Consider the following 18959-nt stretch of genomic DNA (forward strand, 5'->3'; position numbering starts at 1 on the left):
ACCCTCTCACCTCTAGCCAGTCGCTATCAAGAGAATTTCTTCTCATCACCTCCACTATCTCTTTTCAAGCCTTGTCTTCACACCATTTGCCATTCTAAACTGCTTCACAAATGCCTTCCTTTTCTACTACTCGGTGCACAAACCTGGCATGCTGAGCCCTCCACTGATTTCAGGATCAGATATTAGATCTCCATCTGCTCAGTCAGCACTTGGCAACACAAACTGTTTGGACACACTTGACACAAATCACGCTCTCAGAGGTTTGTTGTAATAAAGGATGTGTCTTTAGACAATTACAATGTGCAAACATTTTTCTCACTTGTGTACCAACACAGATTGAATTTTTGCACCAGAAATAATATTTATTATTTACAATGTTTATTTCTGGTTCATATTCAGGCTGTAACTCTTCAGATAAGAAATTCTGTGTTTATTTAGTACCAAGAAATGGGAATCCAATAAAGATAACTCTGTTTTATACCTTCTCAGTACTATAATGAATAGCTTTAAAGAAAAACAAAAAACCCACAAACAAAATAAGACACCTGACATACTCACTGCATCCCTTCTCAGGATACCTGTTTGCAGAATTTTCTTCTCATTAGTGTCTGCCTGAAGACTCGCTCAGCTTTTCTAAGATGCTGGTAGATCCTGAGGTGAATTGACCTGCTTTTCCCATCTCACAGTTCCTCTTATCAGCCGATGGTAGCTCAGCACGCATGTTCATTAGCACAATTATGAGAGAAGGTATGTGCATACAGACATGCTCTGTACCTGACACAGCTAACTCCTGCCATAGCAGCCCATGGGCAACCCGAACTTCACCGCATCCCATGTTCGTTTGAAATTAATGCCATGTTGGACCAGGATTCACAGGACTTTTAGAACTGTGTAATATGGCAAAAGTTTGTTTCGTTTGTGAAGTCTTCAACACCTACGGTGCTATTTTAAAAATTACATTCTAGCACAGGATAAAACCAGAATCCATGCTCGTCAAAATAGAATCCTTCAGCACTTCTGATAAAAATACAGAATAAAGATTTGAGGCAACAGAGCAAGTGCCATGGGGTGACGTGGTTGCCTCTTTTCATGGAATACCAGCAGACCAAACTAGCGAACCATTTTTTGTAACTAAGAAAAAACCAAACTGAAAGTCACTTTCATCCTGGTTTGTGTGCTCTTCTCTACTGGAATGTGCTTCCAGCCTCTCACATTTAATTGAACCTCTGGTTGTTTCAGGGGATGGTTTCTCCATGAATGTTATTACTTGAGTTACAATTACATCCCATGTTGCATTAGTTAATTGGTCAGATCTTTCCTATCTCACAACATGAGAGTTCACTCCAAAGCCTCATATGTCAGCTACACCAAACCCACCCAAATAAGTGGCTTGCAGAACTCTTGTTTTACCTACTAGACTCATTTCAGGAATGTGCATGTTAAGAGTTAATACAGTTCACCGTTGCTGCATTTGATATATGGGCCTAGTAAAAGAAGCTGGAATAAACCACTGACACATTTTATTTGCACACTAAGGCTTCATAACAGCAGCCACGTGATGAGATACCGCACAAAATCAGTGTTCAACAGCCAAGGTCAAACTCAGCCACTTTTAATTTGACACTTGCGTTGTTAAAAAGGAGAAGGGGAGGAGGGATGAAAAAAAGATCATTTATATCGAATCTGAATTTGGCCTGTTGCACAAAGAAACAGAATAGCAGCCAGGGAACGGGTATTTCAATCAGCAGCCAGTGAAAGGACGGCTCAAGGGAAGTTTTGCAGCTGAAATGATGATTTTTTTTTTGTTCTAAATCAACTACCAGTTCCTTCTTGATGAGAAGTTTTCTTACTCCTGAATAGCCAGTGAATATACACTAAGCAGACACTTTTTTCTTCACGTGAACATGCAAAGCTGTCCTTAATTTTTTATGGAAAAGGCAACTTTGCCATGTAGACACAGAATTTTCTTAAGTCTTACTGTGACGGGAATATGATAGGGAAAACATGCATTTAAGACATTGAATCAAGTTAATTTACATTGCATATCAATTAATCTAGTTTTGATAAAGGAGCATTTGGAGAATCAAATGCTACAAAGCAAAAGACAAGCTAGAAAGATAATTTGTGTGGGTTTTTTGTTGTTGTTTTTTAATGTAAATGGTAACCATCCCCAAAACACAACCGCTTTTTTCTATGCATTTATAAAGGTGGAATGATTTACCCTAAGAGTTGTTGTACTGAAAACGTGCACACATCACATGTTGCTAAGGAGTGAACAAAATAAAATACAGGCAGAAAAATCAAAATTAGAAACCAACTGTATAGAACAGGTGTTCACATTTTTACAAAGTCATTTTAATACGCTGAAGAAATAAAATTTTAAGTATATTACAATATATACAATTTTAGACTACAGAATTGCAACACTAAGAAATGAGACAACTTGAATACCAAGCTGGAAGAGAATAAATTATTCATCATATTCTAGAATTGCTATACAGATCAGCAAATAGCAAAACATCCTTCTCCAAGGATGCCTCATTCCTCCTCCTTACACTGCAAAGGCATATGGCAAAATGTTCTATTTTTTAAGCCCCCACAAATAAACGCAAACAGCACCGGCATCTAACAGGCGATGGCCACAGCCAGAGCTTGCAAAAGTGTGAAGATAAGAAGTTCTCCTCACTATCAGTTTTTTGCGAGTTCTCATGTACGTTCTGAAAGGCTTCAGCAAGAGTACACTAACTAAACAGATCAAGGAAAATGGCAAAGAAAAATAAGTATAATTTAAGCTAGACATAACAGACCTGCAGCAGAGAGGAACTACGCTTACGAATCCTTTTTTATATCAGAACTCTCTTAAGGTCGGTGTGTAGATAAACAAACATCCAACATTGCGTGACAACACAAAACAAGCTGTCAAGCTCCATAAAACATGCAGGATAACTAGCAGTTTTACAAGGACTCTTCAACTCTGGAAAGCACAGAAAGCCAAGTATTTCCAAAACACCAAATAAACATGAGCGTCGCTCTGTAATTTTCTCTTTGGAAAAAGCCAGCAGAATACTATGACAGAATGAGCTTTTAAAAAAAAAAAAATCTGTATAACTTGCTTCCAGTTAAAAAAGAGGGATTACTAGATACAGATCTGAAGCTTGGGTTTGGTGTTATGTCCTGTTTTACCCCCAGAAAACCAAATGCTGCTTTGTCATAGTTTTTCACCTTCTGCACTATTCTTATATTATTTCCCCCGTTTAACAGTTGGGTTTGTTACATGACAGCCTTCACTTATCACACCATCCCTCCAGCAGATCCGGTACTGACTGTAGTCTTGCTGGTGCTCTTCTCACATTTGCATCTTGTTAATGACCAGGACTCCTGGTGCCTTTGGTGCTTTTGAGATGCTTAGATGCAAATAATGGAGAAAGACATTGGTTGATGTTAATACCTAAACCATAAGTAGAAAAGCATTTAATCTGTATTTTAAACTCCACTGAATGCTGAGAAACCTGAAATCCCAGCTCTTTCAGACTGAACGGATTAATTACAGTAAACCTGACTGGATCATTGAAATGATACCTATAAATAATGTCATATTGCATAGTATAAGAACTGATCTACTAAGAGAAACAGGTTGTGTCATAACGTACACATTTGACAGCTGTTTGATTCACACAGGGGAAAGAAAATTTTCCCCACTTAGTTGGTGACATACACTAACTAGAAAGTAAATACATTTATAGATTTGATGAATGAGCATATCCTGCAGCTATTCCACATATATTAGATTGCTTATTGTTCTAGCTAATGGGTCCATCATTCTGAAAATAATCTACTGTCTCCAACATTTCCCCTACGGTTAAGTTGGCATTCACAAGCATGTAATAGGGAGCAGTCACAGAAGCCTAATGTGATGTTCAAATTTAAAAATATCATTGAAAAGCAATGATTAGTCACCGCCCAGGCAGCATGAGTAAGAAAAGGTCCACCAACTTCTGTTTTGTAACTGGATTATCTCTTTTACCGATAACATGACTAGTGATTCAGAGGCAAAAACCAAATCTATATTTAGATATATGAGAAAACTAAGGATCTACGCACATATAATTTTTAAATCCAGTCCTCAGTAGACCCCGAGCATCTCTGTGTCGCAGAATATACTGAAGGAGTTAATATGAGAACATTTCCAAATAAAGGAGCAAGAATCCAGTATCAAAATACCTCCATCCCTATTTCTCCACTTCTGCAAAAATGGAATATTTGCCAACCAATAACAGATGTACAGCTGTCTCAACAATGAATATACAGAATTACATGTAATTGACATACTAACTGTGGAAGAGGCTAGAGTGAAAACAGACAAAACCCACTAACTTGTGAACAAAGTGTTCAAGCATATTCACTCCAGAGTTTTAGGAGAACTCAAGAATGAATCAGATGAATTATTAACCTCTCATTTAATACTTCCTTGATGCCTGGAGTTTAAAGGTGGCGATCTAAAGAGAAAAAGGACTCCAGGAGGATGCAAACAGCTCTAGTTCTGTGAGCCTGATGTTCATACCAAGCAACGTAACAGAATCTATCAAAAGTTAAAATAGGTAGACAATAATGGGAAGGTCTGACAGGGAAGAAATAATGTGGCAGAGGGAACCTCTTGGGAGCTCTCTGAGGGAATCAAGAAGCTCATAAAGAATGGTGATTCAGCTGGCAGCCTCCGGATTTCCAAACAGCTTCTGTCTAAAGACCTCGCTAAAGGCTTTTAAGAAAAAGAAAGGAGCTGTAGTATAGGAGGAATGGGTTCAAAATGGATAAATAATCCTTAACCTTAAATAAGGAGGAGCTGTTAAACAACCACTCCTCAGAAGAGCAGGATATGTCACCGCTGAAGTTCCTTAGGACCCTGGGGGTTTTGTTTTCAGGTACCATCTGCAAAAATGGGGAGAGCAATGAGGTCTGAAAGGTTGCTACCAGTGCAAAACTATTATTAACAACAACAAGAGCAGACTGAACAACTGCACAGAATCTTTAAATCTGAATAGCAGGTAATAGAACCGCAAGGTGAGATTCAACTGGTAAACACAGGGAGAACAATTTTAGCAAGAGACCCAGAATGACAGCCTCTGAGCTCACAAGCAGCATCTTGGGGCTTTGGCAAACAACTTCAAAAAGACATGAGCACACCACTTGGCAAAAAAATCCAAAGTCAAATACCGGGAGCCACTTGAAAAACATCAGAAAATAATCACGCCACTGTGCAAATCCATGGTTTGTTCCTGTCTGGAGTAAGTGTAGTTCTGATTCACTTAGCACTAAGAAGAAATAGTATTAATTAGAAAAAATTCAGAGAAAGACAAAAGGAATTATCAAAGCTGTGGACAACTTCTGGACAAAGAATGGCGAAGTAGGCTGTGACTTTTGCAACCTGAAAAAGCCACCACATAGGCACCGTGTGACCAAGGTCTACAAAGTCAGAACCAGCTGGAGAGGCCGGGCAGGATCCTGGAGCCCTTCAGGGGCGCTGCCAAGAGCCGGGTCCAGAGCAAACAGGAGCAACGCAGACTTACAGAACTCCGTAAACAGACAGTTCTCATACTAAGTTTCTACACAATATTAACTGAGACCGGACAGGAGGTCATGACATAAACAAACCATGGGAGGCTGAAAAAGAAGCTTTTATATATCTATACATATAGATAATTTTATTATATTTTGTAGACTTGTTCTCCCAAATTTCACTTCATACCATCCCCAAGGAAAAAATTAGCAGGCAAATTGTCTGAGCTTTGTAAACAACGTATGATTTATCAGGACATTATAATTAAACATAATTACTTGTAAGCAGTATCCCACTTGAAGTGTTATAAAATTAGGAAATGTCAAAGGGATTTGTGAATTACTTCTTAAAATGAAGCCCACTAACTTTCTGTTGCAAGGCCTTGAATATGATCATGCTTGCAAGCTTAAGTTCTCAAATACTCAGAATAATGAGAAAGATAAAATGACCTTCTCAAAAGTGAAGTTTCATGCACAGTAAGTTGTGTTTTACCTCTAAGGGGAATAAACACCATTCCAAAGAACTCTCAATTCTATTTCCACTACCAGTAAAATATTTCATAATTCAATTGGTGTGTTATTAAACAAATGCTTATTTCTGTAGCCTTTATATTGTGGTAATGCTTCATGGTTCAAGCTACCCCCACTGCGTGACCCTGAACTCTATACACATATCACAGAAACAGAGATCTTCCGTCACACACACGATTTCCATGTACTGACACTGTGAGGCACGAAGGAAGAAAGCTGTCACAGGAATACAGAAAACAACAATAATTTGCAGTTAATTTCTTCCTTCTGCTTTATGATATTAATACTTCAGGGAACTGAAGACATTACTCACCACAAAACAGGTTATCCTCTAAGTAGCAAAGCAAAATGAAACCTGTTTTCCTACTGATGTGCGTAGGATCCCTAATGTCTAATGAAAGTGAAGCTGAAGCATAGCATTGTCTTTAATACAGCTATTATTATGGTCTCTCCGTGTTCTCTAGCTCCTTACTGTCATTATGTAGAACCTTAATCCATGACCTCTATTCTTCTATCAGCTTTGGCTGAAATGGTCCAATAGGTTTAAAAGCTGCTCCTGCACTCTATTAGGCTCCTTCAGCCTCAGACACTCACAAATACACTCGTGCCCACAGGCAACGTGATCAGATCTCTCAAATGAAACTAAGGTAACATTTTTAGATCCCAATTTAATCCCGTGCACTGATGCAGAAGTCAACTTTTTAGTATCTGCCAGACACACTTTTCCTGCAAAACAGCAGAGTAGGACAGAGGTAATGACCCAGGTAATGTTTAGTAGCAACACGCTTTTTGTTACGTTAAACTGGTGAGATTAGTGTATTTGATTTCAATGATACGGAGACATTATATTATTAAAACTCAAGCATTCTCTGAATGTTTTCCAAAAAAGCTGATGAAGTCCAATAAAAAGGTACTTGCATTAAAAAATTTAAATTGAAAAATTCCTTAATCCTGCAACACACTATATTCTTTCGAATCAAGATTAATAAGACACCAATCAACACAAGGATACAGGAATTTATCTACATGCACGTTACGACCAAAACCTCAAGTTGCTCTTACCTTGAACTAGATCTTGACTTGACGTCTTCCTTGGCTGTCCTTTCACTATGAGCATCTTCATTGTTGTCCTGTTTTTTCTCACATAGCTGTTTTCTCTTCTCCCACTTCTTCTGCTGATTTGTGATGCTTTCTGCTTCTCCTTGTGAGTCATTTTCTGCTCCTACCTGTGAACCTGAGGAATGTGCCAGGCACTTAGAGGAGACAGGCAGTTTTTGCTCTTCTCTGCCAAAGTCTCTTTCTGCTAACAAAGTAGAAGTTTCAGGTCTTAACGTTTCCTGTGCAGGGACTGAATCGTCCAAGTTATCTACACGGTCCATTTCTTTAGACTTTACTAACGTGTATGAAGCATTTACAACACCTCCTGCAGAATGTTTAGTCTTCAAACCTTTAACACTGTCCTCCCTGCTGTCTTCACAGCTGCCACAACACACACAAGAATTAATTAGACAGTTTGTGGCAGCTATACTGAGTTTATGGGATTCATCCTCCTCATTTGGTAATGGATTAGCAGATCCAGGAACACAACTAATAGCAGCTTCTGGAGTTGTTACTGGGGATTCTGAGCTAGAGGGAGATTTAGGGTTGAATATCACAGTAGCAGATATTTTCATTCCCCCTGTCCTGTGAGCTATCACTTCTGCCATTTCTGCATCATCAGCATATGCATCCCAGCCATTGAGGTATAACTGTGAGTCTGGACCTTCTAGACAGCTGCATGAATTCTGAACTGAGATGCCAGACATCTGTTTGCTATCTTCAATATTGTTATTATTGCTTAAGTCACTTTCAGCATCTTTCAAAAGCAAAGTTTCCTCTGCCTGATGGCCGTTCTCATACAACAAAGCATCTCGATATTGCAGGTTCTGTTTCGAATCATGGCAAGGGTTATTCACCCAAGCAAAAGTATCACCTACTGAATCCAACCCAGCAAGAGCTTCTCCTGCTCCATCTAGGTCATCCATGAAAAACACTCTGTCCTCTTCATCAGTTAAATTGTCAAGATGGTGTCTTGTTGGTGAAGCTTCTGTGCTAGAAGTGTTTCTCACACTAGGTCTGTGAGCTGGAGACTGACAGATGCTTGGAGGGGAAAGCAGAGAAGACATTTCATCTCCGACTCTGTGTACCATCCTATTCAGCTGCTCCAGCTCCTGTTCATCGTACTGCATAGAACAAGCCAGCTCAGCCTCCGTGTTTTCAGCTTTTCCTGAAAGCTGCTTGGCAGGCAAGGTCGCAGTTATGCCCGGTGTAATGACAGAGGGGACTTCAGGGTCTGCTCTGACAGGAAAATCCACATCTTGAGAGATGCAGAGGTTACGTTCCAGTGTGTGAAGTTCATCCTCTGTTAATGTCTGAAGTAGATCCCTGAAAATGAAGGAACACACACGTCAGTTTGCATTTACAGTCATAGGAGGCACTGACGTTACAGTTTTTAAAAAAGCTTTTACTATTAGTAAAGAAATTTGGGGGCACAGAGAACTTTCAGCTGTAACTCAAGGTGCATTTGGCATTGATATTCAGAACACATGATTGCTGATTCCTGAATTTGAGATTACTCATGCATATGCAGGATACCAAATTATTTACATCCTCGCAATGACAGCCCAAAATAAATCAAATCACACACAAAAATGGATCTTTACCCCTCCCCACCTACTTATTGTGACAGTATGACCCGCATTAGATATATTGTCATTTTAATTTTTTAATTCACAGATTTGAATTTGCTTAGCAAATCAATTTGCCATCCTTCGTACTAGATTCTTAAAATTATTCTGCAAAAGAGTACCGCACAAGTTTCACACCATTACACTGTCAGACAAAAAGAACTCATTAAAGATTTCATCAGCACTGCTTATGTAACGCTGATGTCTGGGAAGCCTGTTCACTGAAACCAGGACTGGGAGATGGGTGTCTCCTGCCTCAAACATGTAACTCAGTCCTGAGGGAGCTGAGCTTCTGCATGACGTGAAGAATCAGGCGGACCTAAAAGCAAACGTTTAGGTATTTACTAAACTGTGTTTTCTAGAGTCATGTAACATCCCCAATGTTATCAAGCATCCTCAGTATTGCAGTTAAGGATGATAAGCACCTAAACTGTTATTTGAGGTGGTTACACGTAAGTGCTTTCTAACATTAAAACAAATGCATAGACATCACAGCACTTAATTTTAGGTCTGAATTTGATTTACAATATGCTTCTGAATTAGAAACCACATATAAAAATATCCTCTGTCAAGAACTGCTGTCAACATTTTCAAAGATCAGCAAGTATAGTTTAGCATAGATGAATGTATGCGAAAAGGAAGACCTTCTGCTTAAACAGAGGCTAGGAGGTCATAATTAGAAATCATTGGCTAGCAGATGACATGCAGCTGGCTTAACAGCAGCAGCAACAACAGCAACAACAACAACTTAATTCCCTTAAAGGAGTAACTTCAGTCTAAACAAGAGGACCAAAAAAACCCCAAAGACACATTCAATGCATCTCACATCTTGACTTCCAGGCAATGGCCTGTATTCTTGTTAACTCAAACACCAAATCTTTTTCCAAGTACTATCACTAAAAGATCAAATTGCCTAAAAAATACATCACTGGTATCTGACGTGTATATCAGCTACTCTACAATTTGGAAAAAATATAATAGTTTAGATAAGCACACTTAAGTCAGGATAAGTATAGAACATACATTTTTATGGTTATGTACATTGCATACAATTAACATATTTATTTTTTAAAAACTCATGTTTTATATGAAAGTTATATGACCCTGAAAAAAATTCTAATGGAAAAATTCTATGGAAGAAGTACCCTATATAAGAACAATTGCGCTATTTTATCCCCCCCTTTTCACTTGTTTCCACATTCCCTAATAGAGAAGTCAGTATTTCTTTGTATCATTCCATATGCATCTTCAAGTCTGAAGTTAGACAATTTTTTCAGTCATAAATGAGTAAGAAAGGGAAATGGGCAATCTTTGACACAGCCACTTACCTCATAAAGTTATCTGTGGCACACTAGAACATTTACAAGACCTGTACATTTATTTATTTTGCATAAACAGTATATAATGATACCATCTCTTTACTCAGATCTTTTATTTAAACAGTAATCTGTAAGAGATTAATCATTTTAACATCACCATCAAAACAAACTGACAGAGAATGGTTTAAGTTTTAAGGTCAACATTCAAATAGTTGTTTATTTGTGAAAGAATTCCACCAATATAATCAATAACATAGAATAAAAGAATCTTTGCCATGAGGCTTTGTATTATGAATTTTGAGTTTGTCAGTTTTGACAGACATGCTGTGATGTAGGATTTTATAAGCAGAAACAAAGTAATGTGGGACTATAAAAAGTTGGGGGTTTTTAATTTGAAAAAAACACAGAGTAAGCAAATTCAACAGTGAAGGGTTTAAGCTTGACCTGCAAAGATATTAAAGATATTAAACCTGCAAAGATATTAAAACCTAAGCCTGGAGAAGGCTCCAGGGAGACATTATTGCGGCCTTTCAGTACTTAAAAGGGGCCTAGAAAAAAAAGATGGGGACAGACTTTTAAGCAGGGCCTATTACAACAGGACAAGGGGTGATGGCTTTAAACTAAAGGAGAGGAGACTCAGGCTAGACACGAAGAAGAAATGTTTTACACTGATGGTGGTGAGACACTGGCCCAGGTTGCCCAGAGAGGTGGTAGATGAACCATCCCTGGAGACATCCCAGGCCAGGCTGGACGGGGCTCTGAGCAACCTGATCTGGGTGAAGATGTCCCTGCTCATGGCAGGGGTGGCACTGGATGAGCTTTGAATGTCCTTTCCAACCCAAACTGTTCTATGATTCTATACAATATTTCTGGGTCAGGCCAGGGTCCATCAGGTAGAGAAGCCTGTCTCTACAGTAGGTTCTAAGGCTGAGCACAAGAACTGGCCAAGCCCTCTGGGATCTCTGCCCAGTGCATCCCACTGGCTTACATCAGCCTCTGGCTCAGGGATTTCTGAACCAAGGTGGCATCTGTGTGCTCAGCAGTCCTCAGGGAACTCTTCTTGCACAGATGAAAATGTGTGTGTCAGGAACTGCTCAACAGTAAACTGCTTAAACATCAGCTACGCTCCTCCATACACCACAGCCAAACCTGCTTCTCAAAACACAAGAATTAGCAATCCTACAAACATAGACTATACTAGAAACAATCAAAGGGATTTGCATTCCATTCAAGCTGATCAGCATAACTAGGAATGAAATGGGCCCAGGGAAAAATCAAAGACTGAATCTTCTGTCTTTTAGCATCTAGTCTGGGGTTCTATTCAGGCTGCAGAACACCAGAGCAGCACCCAGGATGCCTGGATGTCTGGATGCTCAGAGCTACCCCATATGGGTTTCACACATTTCACTGAAAAGCGAGTGCTAGAAACACATATTAACCTTCACCCTGGCTAGCTTCATTGACCTGAGTAACAAACTCTTCGCTTCTGTCAACAACACCACCCCAAAATATAAGAATTGTGTGCAGTTTCAAGGAGAGGTAAATAAAGCTTCATTTAAAAAAAACTAATGGAATAAGTTGATGGTACTCATGTCTTTTTAGGTGAGTCAGGTTCATGCTGCCTTGCAAGAGCTGCGATACAGAATTGGTTGTATTACATGTGCTGGTCCACCAGACCTGTTATTTCAGTAGAGAAATGATCCTGCTTTAAATTCAAAGGAAATATTCTCATTTTCCCAATTCAAACACCAGAAATTTTGCTGTTAACAAATACAGCTTGTTCTAAAAGAGGTTCGGACAATTATCTTCACCTCTCTGCATACAAAAACCCTAAGCTCACTGGGCTGTGCTAAATACAAGTATCCTTGCAAGGTGACAAATCCCTGATCAGGTTACTTTTTTGACGCACTGTATTTGAGATTACACAGGATTCACTGCCAACATTAGGAACGTGGCATGTTTTAAAATGCCTATTGACAATAAAATTAATATGAGCCAGCGTACAGAAAGAAATGTTAAATCTCACTACTGAAAGTTTAAAGCTAAACATCAAGCGTCATTATTAAACCATAAGGTTTAATTAAGCTGTAGCTACTTCCACGATTAATTTCCTTTCTGCTGAAGCATCTGTAACTCATCAGTGGATCCAAGCAAGCACTGTGCTCTTATGGAAAAGAGATTTCTCCCTCTGCTTCCATTATACAGAGAGGTTCTGCAGCCCCCCCCCCGGCAGCAGTGGTGAGCTTGCTGCTCACAGAGGCTGCAGAGAACATCAAATTTAAAAGGGTGCAGGCTGAGGCCTCACTTGCTTTTACTCTTTTTGGCACAGTATCACAGCAAGGCAATCCAGCCTTGAAAACATGAGGAATGTTTTTCTTCCAGCTGCTACAACCATCGGCAGAAAAACAAAGTCCTTAAGCTGTACTCTGCTCGTTACAAGCAGCAGTAGAAATTTACTATGCCTATTGCAAAATGGATAAACATAATTTTACTCTGCTGCCAATATCCAGGGTGCACAAATTACTTCTTCAAAGATCTGAGGCTAAATGTCCATTTAAAGACAAATTTGGCTGGATAGAGGACAAACACCCAGATGCACTGATCTTGCACATTCTCCAAGTTTTCCTCATTTACTTTGCTCCTGTTCCAACTAGAATTTTAAATTGTCTGTTTTCAGAGAATGGCATTGTTCTTATTGCCAGCCTGTGCCTCAGTTCAAGCTCTGAACAGAGCATCACCAGCTGCCTTTATGCAGCCGCTGCCACAAGAACACAATGCAGGTACAGGAATGAAATTTGCACCCTCCTGCTTCTGTGGTGCTGAGCTGAGCTCAGCGCAGCAAAGTCCACAGATCCACTCTGATACATCGGCACTGACACACCACAAATATCACTGGTACTCCTTTACTGCTGAACTTTTAAATCAATGTTTTAAACACAGCCACCTTTGAAAAACTAACTAGTTTCCCCCCAATCACTATGCAGACTTTAAAAGCAAATGAGTTTCACAAGCCTCCCCACATTCTTTAACACACCGACAACAGGTACACCACATACAATTTCTAGTTAATGATACAGAAGGGTTTTGGTGTACTTGAAATGGTCCGATCCTCTGATTCTGCACCGCTCGATGCGCAGTCTGCTCGATTCTGCACCACCAAAACCCATCGGGACCCTCCCATCAACTGTAATGCTCCACAAACAGGTGCTGGGTGAGCAGAGGGCACTGGAAACAGGGCAGAATTAAGCAGTACAGCAAAATCCCAAGTTTGCTTATATTTGAAAATCTCCATGTAGCAGCCTCAAATATATATATTGTATAGGTAACATTTTATCTGAAGAATGTTCAGTGTCACAGGCATCCAAGTTAAATATCTGTGATATGGCTTTCAGTACTTACTAGGCAGATTATGGTAGTTTGGTAGAAACAGTCCAAATATCTCAGTTTAAGAGGAACAGAGATAACACTACTGTATAATTGTGCATTGGTAGATGTATAAAATAACAATGCTGATGTTTTATATCTAAAATAAAAATCAACAAAAGAACCTTGCTTAGGCATTAAAGCACCCAAAGTCATTGTTTGCTGCTCAACCTTATCAAAACCTTAACAAGAACCCTTATCTTACTGCTTTTGCTCAGTCTCCACAATACGAATTGTTTTCAAAGTTGCCAGCCACCAACAGGACACAAAAAATTTCCATAGCCAACAGATATTTTTCTCTGCTAGTTCTGATTTAATTACATGGATCCACATAAATACAGTGCTTATCACTGCCTTCAACAGGAGGAATGTTTTAGGATAATACATCTCAAAAATTACCTGTAATCCTACACAATAATCAGCTATTTGGTGTTATTCCATGAGTTAAAACATTAAGTTGGCTAAAAAGTTGTAGAACTTTATGGAGGAATGTACTGGAATGCAAGGGAATGGCAGGAAGATGTGCCGGGGAGGTTCAGGTTGAACACGAGGAAAAGGTTCTTCACCCAGAGGGTGCTGGACACTGAACAGGCTCCCCAGGGAGGTGTCACGGCCCCAAGCCTGACAGTGTTCAAGAAGAGACTGAACAACACCCTCAGACACATGGTGTGAACTGTGGGGTTGTCACAGGCAGGGACAGGAGTTGGACCCGATCATCCTTGTGGGTCCCTTCCAACTCGGGACATTCTGTGATTCTACGACACTGCAGAGATGTGATCATATTCTGAAAGAGTATTTTCATTTTTTCCATTGAAAATTATAGTTATTGAACAAACACGCATTTTACTAATGTGTTTTCAACCCAAGCGTTAAGTTCAGATTAACTGAAAATTAAATGGACTAAGCAATAAACTGACTTCATTGATTTTCATTTTCCATGTTGTGAAATGTAAGCAGTAAGCAGAAAGATTATGAGAAGCATTTAGCTTTTAAATATTCTTTCTGGCTTTAGTCAGCCAGTGGAATTCTGGTGAACATTCCTGCGACAGCCATATATTGGGAATAAGATACTTCAACATAAACTTCACAGACTTCTTAAGTTTCAGTACCATTAAAGTTGTTTTCCCCCCTTTAACTTAGGTTTTGCTCCTCAATTCATGTTGCTCTTCTTCGCTCAGTATTTTACAAAACCATAAAAAAAGTCAGTTTGTAAATTTTAATTCTGAGATTTCAATATAAATATAATGTACCTAAAAATAAAACTGTATCACTTCTAGACAGAAATCCTGGGAAATCTTCAAGAGACACAAAAGGATATGGTTTGGATATTGGTACAAGCCAACTTCAGATATAGGTTCCTCTCTGAACCACCCCTGGCAGAGCTTGAGTTCCCCCTCTGGAGGTGCCTCACTTAGAGTTAGAGGAGATTAATCTGGATAAACTTATCTATATGAAAAATATTCTTACATCAAACTGTCATCACGGCACACAGGGAAGGCAATAAACTAGTGAAAATTGGACAAGTGAAAGGAAAACTGCCAAATTGTCTCTAGAGATTCATAGGAACAACATTTGCATTTTAAGAATTCTAAGAAATTCTAAGAAAATTCTAAGAAAATAATATGGCTCACGGATTTAGAAAAGGGCTTTTTAACACCCAGATAAAATACCTTGAGGGTGAAAACAAAAAACTGAATATAAAGATCCTTTAAAGATACAATTTCATTTCTCCAAAGTTACAGATGAGTCTTCTAAACACCTCAACTAAGAAAAACATGTTAATGCCCTTTATACTTAAATTGAGCCAAAGCCAACTTCTCCAATGGTTATCAAGACTGAAGTACTGTGAAAAGAGGTGTATATATATAAAAAAATCCATCTTGTAAAAACAGGTCCACAATATGAAAAACTGATAGTCATTTCTATCAGATTAAGAATGACCTAAGTATTGCATCACAACATACTGAGAAAATGTAATAAGCCCAGTTAAACAGAAACATTGATGCTAATTAGAAACAGGTTCTCCCAAAAATAAACTGCAACTTCAGTATTTCAAGCATCACCCAACCATAAGGACAATCTGAAATGTAATAAAATTATATTCAGAGAGAGAAAGTATCGCAGAAATGAAAAGTTCAGAAAACTCCCATGAAATGAAAAACTGCTTTTAGTTATTCAATGGGTATATCAAGCAAATGAGATGAGAACACAGTTTATGTTTAACATAGCCAACAGAAACACTTTCCTAGGAATTGATGTGGGTTTTTGAGCCTCTGATTTTCACTTCAGAAGAGAAGCAGTTACAACCACCTTTCATTACTTGCCTTATTTTTCTTAGCAATGTGTGAAAAGGCCTGAAGAGTTCAGACATATCTTCTGGTTTATGGTCCAAGTTTAATGGTCCCTCGGAATAGACAACAAGGCCACTGTAATACAAACACATGCATGAACACACACGAAAATGAAAATTTCATTATATAGAACACCTACTGAGTAAGGAGTCAAATCTAACTGTATGTAAACATTAGAACTAGAGTTGTTACATATTGTTATCTTATTTTTGTCTTATTTGCCCACAGTTAGAATTGGATGTTATTTAATGCAACAGAAAAAGAACCCCATCCTCTCCCAAAACATGAGAAAAAGCAATGGAAATGTAAGGGAAGTAACATACATTTATAGAATTGCTGCAGCCGACACATTAAAAAAAATAAAAAAATAAACTGATTATCAAATAAGTTAAAGAAAGACCACTAGAGAGAAGTTTCAAATGGCTTTTTCTTTCCAGTCTAAATAATTTCTGGGTAAGATAGTTGACTCTTGAGTTCCTTTCAGTACTTAAAAGGAGCCTAGAAGAAAGATACGGACAGACTTTTCAGCAGGGCCTGTTACAACAGGACAAGGGGTGACGGCTTTAAACTAAAGGAGAGGAGACTCAGGTTAGACACGAAGAAGAAATTTTTTACACTGAGGGTGGTGAAACCCTGGCCCAGGTTGCCCAGAGAGGTGGTGGATGAACCATCCCTGGAGACATCCCAGGCCAGGCTGGACGGGGCTCTGAGCAACCTGAGCGGGTGAAGATGTCCCTGCTCATGGCAGGGGTGGCACTGGGTGAGCTTTGAAGGTCCTTTCCAACCTGAACTCTTCTTTGATTCTATAAATACAATCCGATACTAACACATGGTAGAAAAAACACATTTGCTAAATCACATAAAATACATTTAGATCATACCATACGTCTAAATCAACTCAGCACTTTCAGAAATTTCCCTGGAAAGAGGTTAGTTCACAATCCTGAATGCCTTCATGTACTTCACTGTAGAATTCCCAACAGTTCCTCCACTCCTGCTCAAACCTGTCTGTGTGTCAGGGATCAAACATACCAGGTGCAAGGCTCACTGACACTTATGAACATTCCAGGCAACATATGCTGTATAATGTGTATGGTAAACGGATGTCTGAAAACCAATTGTAGACAAAAGTGACTCTGAAAAGTATTCCTTAAAGCTTTGCTATTACAGACCTGAAGGGATTCAGCACTTCTTGCCCCAGACCCATCTGTCTCATTAAGGAACAGAGTGACCCCATGGCAACTTTGGGATGCATTTGTCTTGACTTTAAAGGCTTTGTCTTTCACAGCCCAAATCAAAGGCCTGCATTTCTTCCAGACAACACCACATCTGGATGGTTTCATTTTTTGGTGGAACTTCACATGGTAGCGACTTATTTCCAGATCACTGGATACTTAGGAGTAGTTGAACGTCTTTTCTGCCCCTCTCTCCTCCTTTGTAATTTGGGGACTAACATGGTGTATTTTCCAGAGAGCCCTTGGTTTTCTAGTTAGTCATAATGTATTCTTCTTCATTGCGTCTTTCAGCAGCTTCAAACTGAGTTCTCACACTCCACTTGTCTTTCGATAATCAGATTATTACTGTTATCATTTTTAGAATAACAGTTACAGACAATATCCTATTTAACAGGAACAATGGGCCACAGAGATTTCCTGAGGAGAAGTGTATTACACTCAGGATTTGAGGTTTCTTATTTCCCTCAATTATGCTGCTTATATTAGCTAACTTTAAAACATTCACAATAGTAAAATATTAAACACATGCTGGCTTTACTCCAGAGAAACGGCTGTCTTAGTAAATCATGAAGACGCATTAGGAAAAATGCATCTGATTTGTTCAATATTGCAAAAACTGCATGAAGTAAAAAACCTGGTTTTATTTAGTTGTCTTGAGTGGTCAATACAGGGCACAAATCTACACAACATTATACATGTTAATACTTTCCTTGGAAAATATTTAAGCCTAACTCAGGGTCACAACGCACTCAGTTTGGCATGACAGCTCCTTTTGAAACTGAAGTCACTAAGAAAAATACATAATTCCTATGGAAAATTTTTGGTTTTCAAGACTTGTATCCTTGAGTGTAAGAAAACATCTGCTTTCAAAAAGTAATTCTGAAAACATGACATTTTATAGACTGATGTTCTTCAGTCATCTTTAAATCTCTTTCTGGAGGATGAGTGATCAATTGTTCCACATTCCTGCCTTCTATAGTTAGAGTTTTACCTTCTCTTTTATTATTTTCTTTTGATAGTCCACATGAAACTGGTCATGATTAAAAAAACAGAGAAAGTACAAGCAAATTCAGGTGAAAGAAAACATGCTGAAGTTCTGAATGAAGTTTTTGAAATAAAGAGAGTAGTTAAAATTCCTTACCATACAATGGCTAATCTTGGAATTGTAAACATTAAAGCTGGTTCATAGTCATCTATCATATCTTGAGTGAGGTATCCAAGCCTTAAGGCTCTAGGCAGAAAAATAAAATTATGAAGTAAGAGATCAAACTCTTGAAGAATAAATTTAAACTGGAAAAAAATTGTAAATATGCTATAATCCAGACCAAACTGACAGTATTTAGCTCATGAACTATTTTTGTATAATCTAAAACACTACGTATATAACTGACTGCTGTAGTCTCTGCTTAAAGAAAACCAACAACTTTCAACACTTACAGCTTTTATAGCCATCCAAAACCAAAATATTCTTTATGCCACTTGCCCTCTTTATTTACTATTTCATGCCAAGCTGCAGCTTGCTACGGAAAACCACTTCTGCTTAGAGTTTTTCAATTAAAATAAACATTTTTAAAGTAATAGGTTAAAGTGTTTGGTTTCATTTTCAAATAAAACTTGCTATAACCTTTTAGGTCAACCTCCCCTAAACTAACCACATTAAAGAAAAGCCATTTTTATACAGTAACTATTGCTGAAGTCTGAGGGTTAATATTTGGGGGACACTTCATTGTCCTCTAAAAACTTTTCAAATATCTTAAGCCCCTTGTAGACCAAACCCCAATTTGTTTAGTCTTTTCACTTGGCTACGTTTCCCAGGTTTCT

General features: G+C 38.6%; 1 protein-coding gene across 4 annotated transcripts in view; it reads right to left on the reverse strand.

Moving 5' to 3' along the window:
- ZFYVE28 (zinc finger FYVE-type containing 28) overlaps positions 1–18959 on the reverse strand; it is a 159602-nt gene that overhangs the window by 35680 nt on the left and 104963 nt on the right. For all 4 annotated transcript variants that reach the window (XM_065060385.1, XM_065060384.1, XM_065060387.1 and 1 more), the window contains exons 6-8: positions 18280–18369; positions 15877–15978; positions 7147–8508 (exon numbers count right to left, since the gene is read on the reverse strand). In XM_065060385.1, the coding sequence (XP_064916457.1) occupies positions 7147–8508; positions 15877–15978; positions 18280–18369 (1554 nt within the window). The remainder of the gene's footprint in view (positions 1–7146; positions 8509–15876; positions 15979–18279; positions 18370–18959) is intronic.

Source organism: Columba livia, chromosome 4, assembly GCF_036013475.1.
Source record: "Columba livia isolate bColLiv1 breed racing homer chromosome 4, bColLiv1.pat.W.v2, whole genome shotgun sequence".
Taxonomy (NCBI): Eukaryota; Metazoa; Chordata; class Aves; order Columbiformes; family Columbidae; genus Columba; species Columba livia.